Source organism: Palaemon carinicauda, chromosome 31 (assembly GCF_036898095.1).
Source record: "Palaemon carinicauda isolate YSFRI2023 chromosome 31, ASM3689809v2, whole genome shotgun sequence".
NCBI classification, from domain to species: domain Eukaryota; kingdom Metazoa; phylum Arthropoda; class Malacostraca; order Decapoda; family Palaemonidae; genus Palaemon; species Palaemon carinicauda.
The window spans coordinates 61361610-61381572 of record NC_090755.1 but is presented as its reverse complement, the minus strand read 5'-3'; the positions used below and the strand labels follow the sequence as shown (position 1 = coordinate 61381572).

The 19963-nt window shown below is 40.9% G+C and overlaps 1 protein-coding gene and 1 pseudogene across 1 annotated transcript in view; both read right to left on the bottom strand.

Moving 5' to 3' along the window:
• Window positions 1-6924: 6924 nt before the first annotated feature.
• Window positions 6925-19963, bottom strand: part of LOC137624763 (probable glutamate receptor) — a 43907-nt gene continuing 30868 nt past the window's right edge. The window contains exons 6-10 of the mRNA XM_068355715.1: window positions 19325-19542; window positions 18892-19023; window positions 13596-13723; window positions 8038-8195; window positions 6925-7131 (exon numbers count right to left, since the gene is read on the bottom strand). Coding sequence (XP_068211816.1) covers window positions 7064-7131; window positions 8038-8195; window positions 13596-13723; window positions 18892-19023; window positions 19325-19542 — 704 coding nt within the window. The 3' untranslated portion in view covers window positions 6925-7063. The remainder of the gene's footprint in view (window positions 7132-8037; window positions 8196-13595; window positions 13724-18891; window positions 19024-19324; window positions 19543-19963) is intronic.
• LOC137625115 (U6 spliceosomal RNA) lies at window positions 13400-13512 on the bottom strand (annotated as a pseudogene).

The following is a 19963-nucleotide window of genomic DNA, read 5'->3' as shown; positions in this document are numbered from 1 at the left end:
TTATTTTATGTTGTTATTTTGAATAACTGCTTAAATGAAATACGGGATACTTAGCTTCTAATGTTAACATGTATACTGGTCTCCACCCACCACCCTGGGTGTGAATCAGCTACATGATCATCGGGTAAGATTAATATTGAAAAATGTTATTTTCATTAGTAAAATAAATTTTTGAATATACTTACCCGATGATCATGAATTTAAGGACCCTCCCTTCCTCCCCATAGAGAACCAGTGGACCGAGGAGAAAATTGAGTTCTTGTTGACAAGAAGTACTTGAGTACCTGCTCACAGATGGCGCTGTTGTGTACACCCCCACCTGTATAGCGATCGCTGGCGTATCCCGACCTTAGATTTCTGTCGGGCAACGGAGTTGACAGCTACATGATCATCGGGTAAGTATATTCAAAAATTTATTTTACTAATGAAAATAACATTTTTCCTAACTATACAAACCTTAGCTATTTAATCAAACTTTCCCGCCAGCCCTATCCCCCTTGAAGTCCTACCTCTAAGCAAAGTGAGCTCAAGCACAGGTGTGTGCGAGTGGGGGGTAGCAAGCTACCCTCCCTACCCCCCGCTAATTAGCGGTGGGGTAGTAAACCCTCGTTAAAATTCTAATGGCTCTTCATTTCAGCTACGCCGAAAGTAATAACCCATATTAAATAGCTAAGGTTTGTATAGTTAGGAAAAATACAAATTACCTACGAATTTGTCATTTCAAGGCACTGTGCTTCGGTCTTTCCATTACACCCATCCTGGTCTCACAGGATCGGCTTCCGTCTCCGCTCTCTCGTGACAATTAACTGACCTTAGCAGACTCAGTGGCAACCTTGCATTAACACTGGAACTTCTGAAGTCTTTTTACCAAGATCCAGTGATCAGGGTAAACCTACGGAATCTTCCTTATTTCCCCTCCCAGGAGACTGGTGTATCTGGGAATGATTCTAAACACCAATCTCCACAAAAACCTTCTCAAAACGAGAACGACTTCCATTCCAGGAGACTGGAGTCGGAAAAAGAAGAAAGGAGGGACCATAGTGCTGCACCACACGACCTCAGCCCTCTGGACAGAGCCCGAAGGTACCTTCACTTAGATCTCTTAAGAGATGAAGGCCAACTTTCCGGTCCTTCAAAAGCCTCATCGGCTCCTAACAGACCACTCAGTGATGTGATGGACAACACGCCGCACACCACATAGAGACTCACATCGACAAGCAAATAGGATCTGGCTTGTAGAATCTTCCCATCTAATAGTATAAACACTAAGATGGGCCAAAGCCCGTTCGGTACCACTTTCAGCCCGCTTCATTCCAGACTGGAAGAACAGGCTCGCCGACAATCTGTGCACAGCATCTCAGATAGGTATACCGAATGGACTTTTGGTCGCCATGTAGCCGACAAAGTCCCAACTTTACGAGGTCCTCCAACTATGGGGTCTGTTCACAATGCCCCTGAACCTCAGGCTACCGTTGCTCGCCAGCCCTAGACCCCAAGGCTCACTGGCAACAACGGTGGGTACAACAATGACGTTTACGTCTCGTCCCTGTTTTATCTAGAGAAGGGCACTCAACAAGGCTAGAACATCAGTCAACCTCTCAAGGACTCTCTTAGCTCTGCTATGGCATTATGCAGAAAGGTTTCCAAACCTTTTGCAGCTCCTGATAAAGCCTCCAAGAGAACCCTCTCCGCATATCAGACAACCCACTTCGACACCTACCACAAGCTATAGCTTTGCTATGAGTGTACGCCTGAAGACTACCCAATACCTCTTTGCGAAGAGGTTGTCTAGATACCTGACGAGTTCCTCAGCATCAGTCTACCAGGCAGTATCATGTCTTGTGGGGTGGGCGTCATGGGAAAGTGTCTCTTCTCTCGATACCTCGATTCCAGCAATAGCGGAATCCTCAAGTATATGCAAGAGGAAAAGATCCCCTATTCAGTTTCGATAGGTAAAGATGATCACTCAACCTTGATCCTTCAGCTTCATACTGAAAGAAAGGGACACCCTTTCATCGATAGACTTTTCCTAACTCATACGGACTTACTACTTGCCTTTCCCCAGTCGAAATTGAGACCTTCCTCTCAGAACATAGTTCAATCTCCGATCCCTAAAGGGACCTTCTTGTGTTCCACTTCACCAGGCAACAAATTTCCTCCTGATTTAAGAACACAATGTTCCTACACACTCGGACAGCAACCATACGAGTTAAGGAACTTCATGGTCTCTCTTTCGACATCACCCATTATTGAGAAGGGCGAAAGACAAGGGTCAGTTTCGTCCCTGAGTATGTCACCAGACACAGTCTCCAGAGGTGACGGATCCTACACAAGTCTCAACTAGGTAACGGTCGATCCATATCATCCGTTACTGTACCTCAGGGTGAGGTATGAGACCTTACCTAAAGAAAACGGCAACAGCGTGCCCGGGTCCCTCCTCTTGTCAACACCGAGAGAGACTAGAGGAGGATTGCCGAAACATCATCTCGACATGACGACTCACAGTGTCAGGGGCATAACTATGCCCCTGGTCCTTCTTAGCAGATTACTCTGTGATGCAGGTTTTACAAGAAAGGATGTGAATGCTCCAGGTGACTTTCACAACCTTTCTCCTGCAAGACGTAACCCACAGGAACTCGATACGATCTCTATCGGTCCAGTGGTGGCTGCACAACAGCTGGGTGTATACCTGAAGCTCCTTATTGGACAAGTAGCAGAAGATTGAGGGCACTGTTACCCGGTCTTAGTCTGCGTGAATGAAAAGATTTGACTGGCTCTTATTCTTTTCTTCATCCTACCCTCTCGTGGGGAAAGCAGCATCCTGGGTTCTCTGCATAGCTGACCTCAAACCACTGTGTGTAAACCATGCTTCCTTGTGTTCCTAGTATTAAGACTAATACTGTTACGTCCCCATACCCTGACGAGGTGGTATTGGGAAAGTCCTAGGCCACAAGTTTCCATCTAAAGAACTTCAGAACAACTTCCTAGGATGAGTCACATTTCTTCATACCTTCACACACAGCTTGCGTAGGCTGCAGTTCTTGCGTAGCAAGGTTCTAGCGAGGTGCAGGGACTCCTTATTTCTTGGGTGCTTACACACTCAAATAACGAGCCACGGGCAAAGCCAAAAAGCCAAACGGGCAGGGACGTCCACCCTTCCTAATGGGTGAGTCACCCCTATTAAATAGCGTGGTTTGTATTCCAGTTACGGAACAAATGACAAATTCGTAGATAATTTGTATTTTTCCTAACTATACAAACCTTAGCTATTTAATCAAACTTGCCCGCCATCCCTATCCCCCTTGAAGTCCTACCTCCAAGCAAAGTGAGCTCAAGCACAGGTGTGTGTGAGGGGGGGTTGATTAGCAAGCTACCCTCCCCTACCCCCGCTAATTAGCGGTGTGGGTAGTAAACCCTCGTTAAATTTTAATGGCTCGTCATTTCAGCTGCGCCGAAAGTAATACCCCTATTAAATAGCTAAGGTTTGTATAGTTAGGAAAAATACAAATTATCTACGAATTTGTCATTTTACCGATCGGAGACGGATAAGTACGAACGTTTTTTTGTCCTAAGAAGGAGAAACCTCCGTTACGAACGTTTTCAACGTTCTCCAACTGAGTTTCGGACATGACGTTTAAGTCGAACTACGCATGTATGCTTGTCATGCTCACAGTTCAGTGTTACTACTCCGTCGTAGACTTATGCTCTTTACCCACCCAACAATTGATTGAAGATACGTCTCCATCTCCTCTTGGGTTTGGTTGGATGCGTTCGGTGATTACTGTACAGTCTCTTGTCCGGAAAGCGGTCTCTATGGAGATTCGCTATTATAATATAAGCTGTACTAGTTAACTGATTTACCGTTTGGTATCGGTCTTATTCGGCCAACCACACTGGATTAGTGGCAGTCGGAGGGAGAACAAGCTGTTCCCCTTTGTTGCAAGAACGTGCAATTAGTTACACGTCTCGACATCATCTCGAGATGTGTTTATTGCTATGCACTCCCCCCCTTCACTGCTGGACAATCCGCGGATGATGGGTGGCAGACGAGAGCTTCTGCAAAGAGGCCTGTCTTCTTGTCTTCCCTCTGGATCTGATGCTCTCTTTAATGCATCTAAAGAGAGGGGGTGGGGCATATGCTGCACCATTCCAGTCTCGTCCATTGGCCCGATTCAGAAAGGTGCCAGCATTCACTTCTCTTAGAGAACCATCTAGCAGTACGAAGCCTCAGATGGACAGAGGACAACTAGTTGCCCCCATCTGCTCGATCATTCCTGGTACAGGAATGTGCTTGCAAAACCACCCAGATAGTGGGCTCCTAGTGTCTTTGAATCATCTTGTATCCAACAAAGTCTTAACTTTGTGAGGTCCGCGACTGTGGTTATGCTCGCAACGCCCCTGATATTCAGGCTCCCACTCGACCGTTCCCCAGTCCCAGAACACCAGGCCCTTAAATAAGATGTATTCCAAGATCGGTTGGGCGGCCTAGAAGTGTGCCTTGTTTTTTATTTTCCCCCCCATTTGGTCTGGTGAAAAAGTCCTCAGCCAAGTCAGGATAAGCAAGATCTTATCAATGACTCCAATAGCTTCGCTATGGCATCCCGCAGAATGGTTCCCAGACCTTCCGTAGCCCCTGACGTAGTTCCAATAGCTTCGCTATAGCAACCTGCAGAATGGTTCCCGGACCTTCTACAGCTCCTGACGGAATTTCGAGGGATCTTCCTCTTCGGCACGATCTTCCAAGCAGCCACATGCTAACACTTTCCTAAGCCATAGCTTTGCTTCAACTTCACGCCTGGGACTATCCTACACCACTCGTCTCAGAGAGGTCTTTCGCAACAAGTTATGGAAAAGATTTCTAGGCACCTCAGACACTTTTCAGCGTCGGTCTTCCAGGTGAAGTGTTCGGTCCTTTGTGACTGATGTCGTGGAAGGGGATTCTCTCTTATCGATGCCTTTACTTATACAATTGTGAGATAACTTGTCCCCCGTCGGATCTCAACCTCCTCCTTGGAATGCAGTTCGGGTCCTTCAGTCTCTGAAGGCCCCTCTCTACGAACCTTATGCCCGGCAACAGATCGCTTCCTTACACGGAAGACGGCCTTTCTACTCACTTGGGCTTTTGACCAAGAGAGTTAGTGTGTTGTATGATACATCTTTTGATGTCTCCTACCCTAGGAGACGGGGAGAAGTAATTCTAAGCGGCATCCCTTGAGTTGATTGCCAAGACTCAATATCCGAGTGTGCTGTACCCTAGGTGCAACCCATTTCGAATAAAGAGTCTTCGTTCGGTAACCGAAAACCCATCAACTGGGGTTTTACCCAATGAGGAGTCTGTGGGGTTACCTTAAAAGAACGATACCAGCTCGCCCCTGTGTGTTGGCACTGTTGACCAGCATGGGGAAGGTAAAGAGGAGGACCTCAAGGATTTCCTTCCCCTCTGGGATTGGAAGGCAACTGAGGTTACTCTGAATCTAGACTCTCCTCCATCCTAAGACCCAGAGCTCGTAACGTCAGTGGTGTTGCTACGTCCCTGGCATTCAAGAAACTACTCTGTGGCGCATATACTTTAGGTGGGCATGTGGAAGCCTCAATCGACCTTCACATCCCACTGCCTGCAAAGACGTAACTCACAAGAACATGGAAACCTTTTCCATCGGTCCTGTGGTGGTCGCACAACAAATGGTCTAACACCTCAAGCTCCTTGATGGACAAGTAGCAGAGGGTTGAGGGCTGAGGCTACCTGGATTAGTCTGGGGTGAATGAGTAAGAATGCCTGGCTCCTTTCTTCCTTTCACCTTCTTCCCTCTGGGGAAAACAGCTCTGCAAGCCTCAGCATAGCTGACCTCACCTTGCTGCAGGTAAGACCCATTTCCCTTGTGCCTCCTAAGTATAGAAGAATACTTTGTTACGTCCCCAATATCTTTTTGAGGGAGGGTATTGGATAAGTCTTTAAGAACAATAGGTTTTTTACTCAAGTTCCTATGTTAAAGACAAGCCACACTGTTAGTTCCACTCACACACAAGCTTCTGCAGGCCGCTATCAGTGCATTACCTCATATCGGCACTTGATTTTAGCGAGGGTAGGGTCCCTTCTACTATCGATCACAGATCGAAATAGAGAGGACCCCGGATCATGACCAAGGCCAGTTAGTGAGGACTTCCTCCCTCTTAAGAATAAGTCACCCTATAAATAGCGGAGGGTTTGTATCTATGCCGGAACAAATAACAAATTTGTAAGTAATTTGTATTTTTCCTAGTATACAAACCTGGAGCTACAGTATTTATACAAATTGGCCCGCCACCTTGTCCCCCGAGAAGTCCTGCCGTAAAGCAAAGTGGTTACTCAGCCGAGAGGTGTGAGTGAGTGGGGTAGCCAGTCTACCCCACCCCCCACCCGCTAACTAGCGGATGGGGTAGTTATCCCTCACTAAAATTATCATGGCTCGTCTTTCAGGTGCACCGAAAGTATACCTTATAAATAGCTCCAGGTTTGTATACTAGGAAAAATACAAATTACTTACAAATTTGTTGTTTTTCCTAACCCTACAAACTTTAGACCTTTAAGTTACACTGCCCACCTCAACCACACCATTAGTCTTAGGTCAGAGGTCAAAGTGAAGGTAGCGTTACCTATTCACCACAAGGCAGCCGGCAGCGTTTGCCTTGTTAAAAGCTTAATGGTCACTCCAGCTTTGCTGAAGTCATATTCTTGTTAAAGGTCTTAGGTTTGTACGGTTGGGAAAAATATAAATTTATTATAAAAATTTATGATGTTTCAACACCGGAAGAACAAATACATTCTGTGTGAACAGTACTTACAGGTCTATATAGTACAGTTTATGCTTTTGTAAGATTAACTTAATATACTATATACAGGTAATGATTTGTGGCTGCTTGTTTTATACTGGTTTACAATTTTGGCCCTGCTTGTAAGACTAAAGGAATGCAAATTAAAAAAGCACTTTCTTGGAATGAAGGTAATGTTTTATTTTTATGATACCACTCTTGTTATAGTTTGTTGATCCATGGGTCAAAAGTCTTAATTGCTGGATGACTACTTTCAGCCAAGGAGTTTCAGGTGAAAGATTATAACCTCTGCAACCAACACCACGGTACTTAATAACAGCCCTGTTTTAAAAAGAAAAGATCATATTACATGTAGTTTGATTGTTGTAATAATATTGGCTCTTAGACTCCAAACCATAAAGCCTATCTGTGTTCCAGGGTGGAATATTTGTGGATACAAGCTACAACTTAACATTTTGAACAAGACTGTTAAGAAGATGAGAGCTAAAGAACAATACTCAAGCTGAATAGATGTATGGCTTTCCATTTTACAGGAGAGGGCACTTAAAAAGGGATATTGGAGGAAAAGAAGAAAAATTTCATAACTAACATTAAGGAGAGAGAACGGAAATATGGTATCCTGCTAAGGAAATAGACTCTGGATTAATGGTGGAATAATGAGCTAAAGGCATAGAGCAATAGTAGCTAGGATGAAAAACTGGGAATGGGTTAATTGTTGTGGAATAACAGAGATCAACTATAGAACAGAGCTATAGTATATGACCTTCAAAGATGGAGTATATGTGATAATAATTTTCACCAGGATGGATAGAACAAAAGGATTGGTATGATGGGTTAAGTGTGATATTGCAGCAAAATGCATCATACTTAGAAAAAAATCTAAATCTCTTTTAGTAGACATATGCACTAATAAAGGAATTTTGACAAAGGAAAAATCTATTTCTGGGGAGATACCTGTGACGCACGGTGAAAAGGGTCCTTCCTTACACTTTTCTGATATAAATACTTCCAAATATACCAGAGAAAGTTAAAGCATGGAATGCAGAGGTTACTACCCTCGCGCGAACACCCAGTGGGCGTCGTTTATAAAGCAGGGGCATGTGAAAACCACTATTCACAGGCTGTCTTCCATTTAGATCATTCCTTCATCAAAGGGAAGGGCCGTTACAGAGGCCCTATCTACTTCACCTGAACTACTCTACCGACGCCCGATACTTCAATACTCACCTCCAATACAGAGTAAAAACATTCCAGCTAAATCCATGAACCCAAGTATAGGGCTGCTTGGTCCCCTTCTTTTCAGACTGCTCTCACAATGTGTAGCATTAGATGTTTCCTTTAAGACACTTCTCAAGACTATACCGGACTCGTCCAGATTAGTTAACCTGTTTGATAAATAAAATGAGTATTTTTTAATATATACATTAAGGTTAGGTAATACTTATATAATGATCTGTGGTTTGTATTGATTAGTTTTTTAATGCTCTTGATTCTGTAATGAGGATAACACCTTTGTAAAACGAAAAGGATTGTTGAGTTGGTAAAGTAATACTGTACACAATTTGTTTAGTGTTCATTTTCAGAAACTAAGTGGAAGAGAAATGTGAGGCATTTAAACTGTGTTTAATTTATATTGGTCTCTTTTGTAAAGTATCTCTTTATAGGTATCATAATAGCAAGGTTCAATGTAATGTACCCAATTTTTTTAATACCTGGATTTTATGAATACAAAATTCTTTCCATCCATTTTAAACTACTATATAGTGAACCCTCGTTTATCGCGGTAGATAGGTTCCAGACCCGGCCGCGATAGGTGAAAATCCGCGAAGTAGTGACACCATATTTACCTATTTATTCAACATGTATATTCAGACTTTTAAAACCTTCCCTTGTACGTAGTACTGTTAACAAACTACCCTTTAATGTACAGAACACTTAATGCATGTACTACAGTACCCTAAACTAAAACAGGCACAAATATTAAAGGCAATTTTACAGTATATCATGCGTTTCCTAAACACGCTAAAAAGCACGATAAAAAATGGCAACCAATGTTTTCTTTACGTTTATCTCTGATCATAATGAAGAAACAAACTGGAGGCAGAGCTTTGCTTATTACCCAGACATATTTCCCATACTTTTCCCTTAGAACTACATCACATCTTCATACTTTAGATATATATAATATATATATATATATATATATATATATATATATATATATATATGTGTGTGTGTGTGTGTGTATATATATATATATATATATATATATATATATATATATATATATATATATATATATATATATATTTATTTATATGTATACACATATGCATACCTACATATATACATACATACATATATACATAAATACATGTATACATACATATATATATATATATATATATATATATATATATATATATATATATATGTTACTGTATATATATGGGTTATGGAAAAAATCCGCGAAGTGGTGAATCCGCGATGGTCGAACCGCGAAGTAGCGAGGGTTCACTGTATATTATCTTTATATCAGTCCATAGAGATATAAGCTTTTTAATCGTAATACCTCTTGTTCAGCTTTGTAAGAGTCGAGCTTGACTCATTGTGCTGGTAAATCTCCTTTCAATAGACAAGAATGTAAATCTAATGTATTATAATGAAGTGGATTCTGTAGTTATTGCTTAATCTTTTGTTACTTGCATGGGGTGGTTTGTTCCCCCAAATGTCTTTAGATACTCCTAATTCATAGTTGACAATTTACTTTTTTTTGCTTCCCTCATTTACTCTCCTGTCTCAATGAGGTTATGTTGATTGTTACAGGCGGTGTTTTGCAGTTGTGGCTTCCTAGTTGTGGGAGGTAGAAGTCGTTTTTTTTTAATTATCTCATGTGACTAATGTAGGTACGTGCTTATTATTTATAGTTATTTTTCAATCACAAATGAAAATACATGGATAAAGGTGCTTATTATGTATCTCGTAATATTCATCATAGATATCAAAGAATCCCACCAAATGGTGTATTAAGTGTGTATTTTCAAAATCAATGTAATTTTCCTTAATTTTATCATTAATTTATAGTATTGTTTTATACTTATTTCAATCAGCTACAAGGATTTCAAAATTCACAACAGTAGTTGGTTATATCATGAACCAACAGAATGAACATATTATCTCCATGGATCTCCCTGTTGTTCATATTGCCTTTTTCTTCAAGTTCAGTTATAACAATGTTTAAGCTGCCCCTAAAACTAAAAGATTTCCCATTTTCTTTCCTCAATAGACTTAGGTCAAGAGTAAAGTAATGAGATAATATAGTGGCTAATGGCAATAATAATGGCTTAGTCAAGCCATACCGCCTGTCTCTCAGTATCTGTATTGTTTCAGAATGACTAACGAATGGATAATGGTAAATTTTCCTTCATAGAAGTCATCAGAATTTGCCTCCATGGGGCCATTTGGGTTGGGAGTAGGGGTTCTATATAGTATCTGGGTTTATTACAAACCTACACATACTCAGAGTTATGTAGATTCAGTTATACAAGTATATAAATCTGGCACCATCAATTTATAAAGATATAGGATAACTTGGTGAAAATGCACAAAGATATATGAAATAAAAATGTAAGCAAGACATTTCTTACTCAAACACTTCCACTTCATATTCAATCCTAAAATTCTTGCCAATAATTGGCCTAAACATTTAAAACAAGAAAATCACAAGTATGCATTGCTGAGTTCTTAATTGGGACATTTCCAGCTGACATAGAATACACACACCTATAAAAAGATAAAGATGAAAAGCACTAATTCTTGAAAAGGGGACTGGAAATGAAAAATAACAAGTTTATTTACATAGGATCCTTGTGAATATCCCCAAATTGGCAAAGAAAACTCTTTGCCAAAATAACTCACAGCCCATAGAAACTTTTCACTGTAATCATGTGTTATAATCAGTTTCAATATTATCCCAGAAGAGAATTGAAAACTAGGGAAAATTGTGGACTTAAGAAGAGCCAGTTTGCTACCGTTAACCTTTGTGAACTGGATTCACATATGGTACATCAGTTTATAGGAAGTAGTAGCTCTTATTTTCTTCTACATGAAATTGAGTTGCTTGGATTCAAGCAGACATAGGATTAAACTTATGTGAATGCTGTTAGTTTAGAGTACTGTAAAAATATTTCCCAGTTGTGAAGACCAATGGGACAAGTAACCCTATTACATGTTGTACCTCAGCCTTGAAGAATAAGAGAAATTAAGTTATAGGAAGAAGAATAAACGGATTTTGAAGCAAAGCGAAAAATCTATTTTTGGGTGAGATGGCCATGTCGTCCTGATGGAAGGTCCTTTAGGCAGCTTTCTAAGGGATATTTAGCTACAGTGATACTCCCAGAGAATTGACCATAGGTCTCCAGAATTCTAACTCCTGGCGTGAGTATCCTTAAAAAATTTCTTAAGGATATTGCATAATATCAGGGGATGTATATCTTGATATAACACATGGCAATCTTCACCCCGAATAGAGTTTTCGCTCTGAGGGGGAAGAGTGGCGAAATTGAAGGGGAGCCATCATCAAGGCTACCCGGTGGATCCCCTTCCCGTACTACTACAACGCCCAACATGGCTACCCATTCCTTTGTTAGTAGCAAATTAAACACGGTGTATCTCCCGCTTGCTCTCGGTGTTTGTGTTACTAATATCTGGATTTATCATGCATTCTCCCGCATCTTCAGCCTCTGAAAAGTTGAGTATTTAATCTTTCCTGTGTATACTGTAATTTTTTAGCTCCCTTCTCACAGTTAAATTAGCATAATTTAGATGTGTTTATCGGAGCTTAGCCGTCCACCGGAGGCGCCATTTTGGACGCTGTCGTTTGCCATATATGCCTTATTCAATCAGTAGAACGACGTTCCGGTAATTAGCTTTAATGAATTATAGCTATTTAGGCAAAATTATACTAGTGAAGATAAGACCATGCACATATATTTCCTCTTCTATGAAATGTGTCGATCGTATACGATAGAGTCTCGGTGACGTAGCGTAGCCGAGATCTCGACTCGCGCTAGGCTAGCCTAATGCGTTTTAGTATACTTTTGTACATTATCCCCGTTTACCCTCTTGTATCGTTTTATCAATTCAATAGGAGATAGTATATCTCCTAGAATTACTTATATAATTCGATACTCGTCTCTTTTAGAGATTTAAGGGTAAACCCTACCTTCCCTCTGAGTGTCGCCATTAGGCGACAACCCTATCTTGGTCTTGTCATAGAGTAGTGTACTCCGGCTTGACTAGGCTAGTGTTTATTTCTGTCTTCCCTCCTTGCCGGTGAGTATCCCGGCTTGGAATTACGACAGTAACTCAGAGTATTTAGTCTTGATGTCGGCAACTCTTCTGCTGGGGGAATAGTCACTCTCCTCTCAGTTTACAGTAGATATAGGAAGCCTGGCTTCCCTAGTCCACAACCGAAAGTCTAGAAGACATGTCTTGTTTTCGGCAAGGTCTTGGGCTGAGGAATCGATATTCTTCTGCCGCCCAAGAAGGCCCCGGTTTAGAAACGATGTTTCTGAGTTTGTGACAGAAAGTGGGTGGCAATTGTGCCGCCTTCTTCCGACACGAAACACAAGACCCTTTTCCCTTACCCTCTCTATCCTTTAGCAATGGCCTAGCCGTTGCAATATCTTTGGCCGGTATTCTACAATCTCCCCGCTTGCCGGGTGGATTGCGATGCCGGCCGGGCTCCTACAAAGGCGGCTTGATTGCCGCTTTGACCTTCCCCCTAATGGACACAAGGCTACTCGCGCCAGGAGTTGGAATTCTGGAGACCTATGGTCAATTCTCTGGGAGTATCACTGTAGCTAAATATCCCTTAGAAAGCTGCCTAAAGGAACCTTCCATCAGGACGACATGGCTTGAGCCCAAAAATCTCAGTAATGAAGGAAGCAAGCTGAAGGAAAGGAAGTCACTCGAACATGCAATGAAGGGTCACTGATCTCCATAATAGGAATGCAAGAAGAGGTGGACTCATGGGTGATATAGGGAGTATTGTTTTAAAGTGGGCCTTTAAGGAAATGAATTGGCCTAGCTTCAATCATAATTAAGGAGCTAAACGAGAAAATGCTCAGCATTACAATGATATCCCTAACAAGGACAAATAAATCCAACATGAAGTTTTAATAGTTAAGGTGAAGAATAAAATTCACAGTATTAAAACAACTGTAAATTTGATAGTTTTAACTACAGTACGAGTCGGTATCCTTACCAAGAAAAAGGGAGCTTTTTGGTCAAGTGTGAACAACAAGAGTGTTGAATCTTCATTAAAAAATGTGAAGAGAAAAGGAAAGCTTGAGAGAACTATTGATAAAGAAGAAAGAGAAGTTAAGAGGATAAAACCATTCGGAACATCACTAGGGATAGGAAGGAAGTATATCTTTGGCTGTCAACAATAACAAATGCTGTCTAAAGCATATACATGAAAAATAAGAAATACTTTTACGGGGGAAGTTTTAAACTACAAAAACCACAAACTGGACCTTTGTCTAACAATGCATTATTCCAAATTGTCAAATGTTTTTGAGACACTAAACGTTAGCATCAGCACCACGATTTTCTTTCTCATCCATGCTCAGGGGACCATGCTAACCTTCTCTGTATCGTGCCAATGTTATTATATGTATGTACTGCCGAAGCAAGTACAGTACTTGTATCATAAGTAAATCAGACAAATATTCAATACAATATGTATTATGTACATTACCCTCCTAGCTGGTAAGTCTTACCATTTATTGAATTCTCCTGTAAGTCTGCTTTTCTTTGGAAATACGTAGGCGATGGACACTCCAAATATAGGCTTCCTGGCTATGTGAAAATTGCATTGTCCAGTTGATGAAAAATCATCATGTATAGCCTGTAAAATATCAATTGTATTCTAATTGTCAATAAACTTAATGTTTTGATAAGTATGCAATGAACGACATTTTCATAAACAAATTTCATCAGATTTAAGCTTGGTCAATTAGTGACAGATTTTGGAAGGATGTGTGAAAGAATGAAGTTAAGAGTTAATTTGGGTAAGAGTAAGTTTATGAGATGCACGAGAATAGGTTGGGTGCTAGGTTGAATACCATGTTGAATGGAGAGTTACTTAAGGAAATAGATCAATTTAAGTACTTGAGTCTGTTGTTGCTGTAAATGGTGGAGTGGAAGCAGATGTATGTCAGAGACTGAATGAAGGATGCAGAGCATTGGGGGCAGTGAAGGGAGTGGTAAAGAATGTAGAGTTAGGAATGAATGTAAAGAGAGTTCTGTATGAGAAAGTGATTGTACTAACTGTGATGTATGGATAGGAGTTGTAGGGAATGAAAGTGACAGAGAGACAGAAATTGAATTTGTTCGAGATGAAGTGTCTGAGGAGTATGGCTGGTGTATCTTGATTAGATAAGATTAGGAACAAAGTAGTGAGGGTGAGGATGGGTGTAAGAAATGAATAAACAGCTAGAGTGGATATGAATATGTTGAGGTGGTTTGGTCATGTAGAGAGAATGAAAAATGGCTGTCTGCTGAGAGCTCTAGGTGAAAGGATAGATGTACATACATACATACATATACCAAGGCATTTCCCCCAATTTTGGGGAGTAGCTGACATCAAACAAATGAAACAAAAAAGGGGACCTCTCCTCTCTACGTTCCTCCCAGCCTGACAAGGGACTCAACCGAGTTCGGCTTGTACTGCTAGTGTGTCACAGCCCACCCTCCCCCATTATCCACCACAGATGAAGCTTCATAATGCTAAATACCCTACTGCTGCTACCTCCGCGGTCAACCAAGGCACTGAAGGAAGCAGCAGGGCCTACCAGAACTGCGTCACAATCGCTCGCCATTCATTCCTATTTCTAGCACGCTCTCTTGCCTCTCTCACATCTATCCTCCTATCACCCAGAGCTTCCTTCACTCCATCCATCCACCCAAACCTTGGCCTTCCTCTTGTACTTCTTCCATCAACCCTTGCATTCATCACCTTTAGCAGACAGTCATTTTCCATTCTCTCAGCATGGCCAAACCACCTCGACACATTCATATCCACTCTAGCTGCTAACTTATTTCTTACACCCATTCTCACCCTCACTACTTCGTTCCTAACCCTATGTACTCGAGATACACCAGCCATTCTCCTTAGACACTTCATCTCAAACATTCAATTTCTGTCTCCGTCACTTTCATTCCCCACAACTCCGATCCATACATCACAGTTGGTACAATCACTTTCTCATACAGAACTCTCTTTACATTCATGCCCAACCCTTTATTTTCTAAAACTCCCTTAACTGGCCCTAACAATTTGCATCCTTCATTCACTCTCTGACGTACATCTGCTTCCACTCCACCATTTGCTGCAACAACAGACCCCAAGTACTTAAGTTGATCCACCTCCTCAAGTAACTCTCCATTCAACATGACATTTAACCTCGCACCACCTTCCCTTCTCGTACATCTCATAACCTTACTCTTACCCACATTAACTCTTAACTTCCTTCTCTCACACACCCTTCCAAATTCTGTCACTTATCGGCCAAGCTTCTCTTCTGTGTCTGCAACCAGTACAGTATCATCCGCAAACAGCAACTGATTTACCTCCCATTCATGGTCATTTTTGTCTACCGGTTTCGATCCTCGTCCCAGCACTCGAGCATTCACCTCTCTCACCACTCCATCAACATACAAGTTAAACAACCACGGTGACATCACACATCCCTGTCTCAGCCCCACTCTCACCGGAAACCAACGCTCACTTCATTTCCTATCCTAACACATGCTTTACTACCTTTGTAGAAACTATTCACTGCTTGCAACAACCTTCCACCAACTCCATATAACCTCATCACATTTCACATTGCTTCCCTGTCAACTCTATCATACGCTTTCTCCAGATCCATAAACGCAACATACACCTCCTTACCTTTTACTAAATATTTCTCGCATATCTGCCTAACTGTAAAAATCTGATTCATACAACCCCTACCTCTTCTAAAACCACCCTGTACTTCTAAGATTGCATTCTTTGTTTTATCCTTAATCCTATTAATCAATACTCTACCATACACTTTTCCAACTACACTCAACAAACTAATACCCCTTGAATTACAACACTCATGCACATCTTCCTGACCCTTATATAGTGGTACAATACACACACAAACCCAATCTACTGGTACCTTTGACAACACAAAACACATATTAAACAATCTCACCAACCATTCAAGTACAGTCACACCCCATTCCTTCAACATCTCAGCTCTCACACCATCCATACCAGATGCTTTTCCTACTCTCGTTTCATCTAGTGCTCTCCTCACTTCCTCTCTTGTGATCTCTCTCATTCTCATCTCCCATCACCAGCACCTCAAAACCTGCAACAGCAATTATATTTGCCTCCCTATTATCCTCAACATTCAGTAAACTATCAAAATATTCCGCCCACCTTTTCCTTGCCTCCTCTCCTTTTAACAACCTTCCATTTCCATCTTTCACTGTCTCTTCAATTCTTGAACCAGTTTTCCCTACTCTCTTCACTTCTTTCCAAAACTTCTTATTCTCTTCATATGAATGACCCAATCCCTGACCCCATTTCAGGTCAGCTGCCCTCTTTGCCTGACTTACCTTGTGCTTTACTTCCACATTTTTCTTTCTATATCTTTCATACTTCTCTACACTATTACTCTGCAACCATTCTTCAAAAGCCCTCTTTTTCTTTTCCACTTTTACCTTCACTCCATTCCACCATTCACTGCCCTTCCTCATGCTCCCTTCAACAAACTTCTTGCCACACACATCAGTTGCAATCCCAACAAAATTTTCTTTTACTAACTTCCACTCCTCCTCCAAATTACCAGTTTCTCTTACTTTCACTGCGTCTTATGCCATTTTCAACCTTTCTCGATAAATACTTTTTACCCTCGGTTTTATTAGCTCTTCAACCTTTACTAGCTCCCTTTTACATCCACCTACTCTATTTCCCCACTCTTTTGCTACAACCGATTTTTCTTCCGCCAAAAAAATATCAGACATACCGTTAGCCATACCCCTAAACACATGCACGTCTTTCAATCTTCCAAACATTCTTTTAGTTATCAACACATAATCCATTAACGCCCTTTCTACCACTCTTCCATTTGCCACTCTTACCCATGTATACTTGTTTTTATCTTTCTTCTTGAAAAAACTAGAACTTATCAACATCTCTTGCTCAACACACATATCTACCAGTCTCTCACCACTCTCATTTTCACCTGGTACGCCATACTTCCCAATGACACCTTCTACCTCCCCAGTGCCCACTGTAGCATTTAAGTCACCCATGACAACTACATAATTCCTTCTACCCAGTCCTTCTACACACCTAGTTAATTCATTCCAGAACTCATTCTGCTCTTCTTCACTTTTCTCACTACCTGGCCCATACGCACTGACAAAAGCCCAACATTCCCTTCCCAACCTAACCCTTACCCACATTAACCTAGATGATATCTCCTTCCATTCCACTACTTTACCTGTCATCCATTCACTCTGCAATAAAGCCACACCTTCTCTTGCTCTTCCCCTTTCAATCCCAGACACTCCACCAGACATTTCACCAAACATCATTTCACCTTTCCCTTTTATCTTTGTCTCACACAAAGCCAAGATATCCATCTTTCTATTCGTAAACATACTTCCAATCTCACCAAAGAACGCGCTAGAATTAGGAATGAATGGCGAACGATTGTGATGAAGTTCCAATAGGCCCTGTTGCTTCCTCTGATTGCCTTGGTGACCTCTGAGGTACCAGTAGTAGGGAATTCAGCATATGAAACTTCATTTGTGGGGGATTTTGGGGAGGGTAGGCTGTGGCACCCCAGCAATACTAGCCAAACTCAACTGAATCCCTCGTTAGGCTGGGGGGAACGATGAGAAGAAAAGTGTAGTTTTTTTTTTTTTTAAATGTTGGCTACCCCCAAAATTGGGAAAAGTACCTCGGTAAATCGATAGATAGATTCAAGGGATTTTACATCGTAACAATAAATCATAGGAGGTTGTTTAGGATATATTTTATAGGAGCTAAGTTGAAAGTGGTTTAAAGTTGAAGTGATATACACGAAAGGTATTATTATTATTATTTCTAGCTAACGGTGGCAGTTTGTTTGCAAAAGCTCTGGAATAGAGAGTTGGAGTGTCAATGGAAGTTGAGATGGGAATTTATAAAGGGATTGTTGAAGTAACTCTTCTTTATAGAAATGAAGGGTAGATGTAGAATGAGAATGAACAAGAGAATATTAAAGGTGTTGAGGTTAATTGTTTATGAAGTTTATGTGGCGTAAAAAGAATTGAAGCAGTGAGAAATGTAGAAGATGGTGTAGAAACATTTGGATAGATTACAAACTGGCTTGAGGTTTTCAGATTGATCATGTGGAGAAATATAGGATGGGTGGTTAATGGAAAATGTGAATGATTCAGAAGTGTTGGAAGGAGGAGAAGGGGACCTAGAAAGTTAGAAACATGTTAAAGTGAAGAGGTATTGAAACAAGAGTGTGTAAGACAGGTGAATGTATATTTTGTAGGGGTATTGTATATTCTGCTGCTAATATTGTAGAATTTTTTTTTTTTTTACATAGGGTTCATCCATGATTCTGCAGTTAAGTAATGGATTTATCGATAACCATTGTTTCATTTTTCTCTGTGAGAGGAAATAACTAAACACTGAAAAATATTAGTTTTAAAGGCTACTCATGTATGGCAGAGCCATGGGACAGTGACATTACCCTAGCAAGCAGGACAATGCCCCAGATACTGACCATATAGATATGAGATCAGCCCTCAAGCCCCCTCTCCATCCAAACTAGGACCAAGGAGGGCCAGGCAATGGCTGCTGATGACTCAGCAGGTATATCTATAGTACATACAGTACTTAACTGTTTCTAATATACTGTAAAGGTGTTTTTTAAGATAATGGTTTTTATGATTTGATCTCACAGTTTACTATATGATGAACAGTCATTATTTTCTGGTAGCCAATTACTTCCATAACAATTAGGCTCTTACCTTTCGCATGGTGAGGGCATCACAAAGAACTGCTATGCGCTCAGTTTTAATGCGTTCTTTTGTTTCGTAGCATCCATATACCATATAGCTTTTCTTCTCAAATATCTCCTTGTATATTCCCTCGGTAGCTTGCTGTGGTGTGAAGATATTTATCAATTATTGAAACTATCAGTAGCCGTAATTTCAGAATATAAATGATTAGAATTAAAATGTATCCTGCCCTTTATTTGGGAAATTAATTTTTTTCTAATTGATTCTCTTGAAAACATATACAGTACTGTATGTAGACACAAAAGGGAAAGAGTAACTTATAGCCTTTGTCTGCTGTGAATAGATGTTATAAATAAAATCCTCAGTTTTAGAATTGCTTTAAGCAAGTCGGCATTCTTTTATGCTAAAGGAATGACAGCTCGCAAGGAAAGAAAAAGCATACCAGAAACAATTGATGGAGAGCAGTCCCTCTCTCCAGGGCCCATGGTATCTTCCCGTAGGATACTAAATCTTCTAAGGAGTCCACAGGAAAAGGCACCCTAGGCACAACTAGTATGGATGTCAAGACACCCACATAGGCTGTGTCTATGATGAAGGCAGTAATCAACCATGTCCCTATAAATACTCGTCCTGTGTCTGTCGTCGGAAGAGATGGTGAAGCTGCAGAGAAAAATGGAGAATGTTTTTGTAACATGGCTGCAGAGTAGTTTGAACTTATCTTTTATATCATTAAAGTAATATTATAGTAATATGCTGAATATAAAAGTGTTTGAGAAGGGGAGATTATTTGAAATAGAATTATGACTGCCTACTTCCTCTATAGTCCATTTCTTTTAGCGATGCATATTTGTAACGACTCGCAGCGGTGCCCTTTTAGCTCGGAAAAGTTTCCTGATCGCTGATTGGTTGGACAAGATAATTCTAACCAATCAGCGATCAAGAAACTTTTCCGAGCTAAAAGGGCACCGCTGCGAGTCGGTGCAAATCTGCCTCGCTAAAAGAAATGGACTATAGTATGTCAACCCAATTCTCAGTGAATACTGCCAGAAGGCATTCTTGTCAGATTCAATTCCATGTTCAA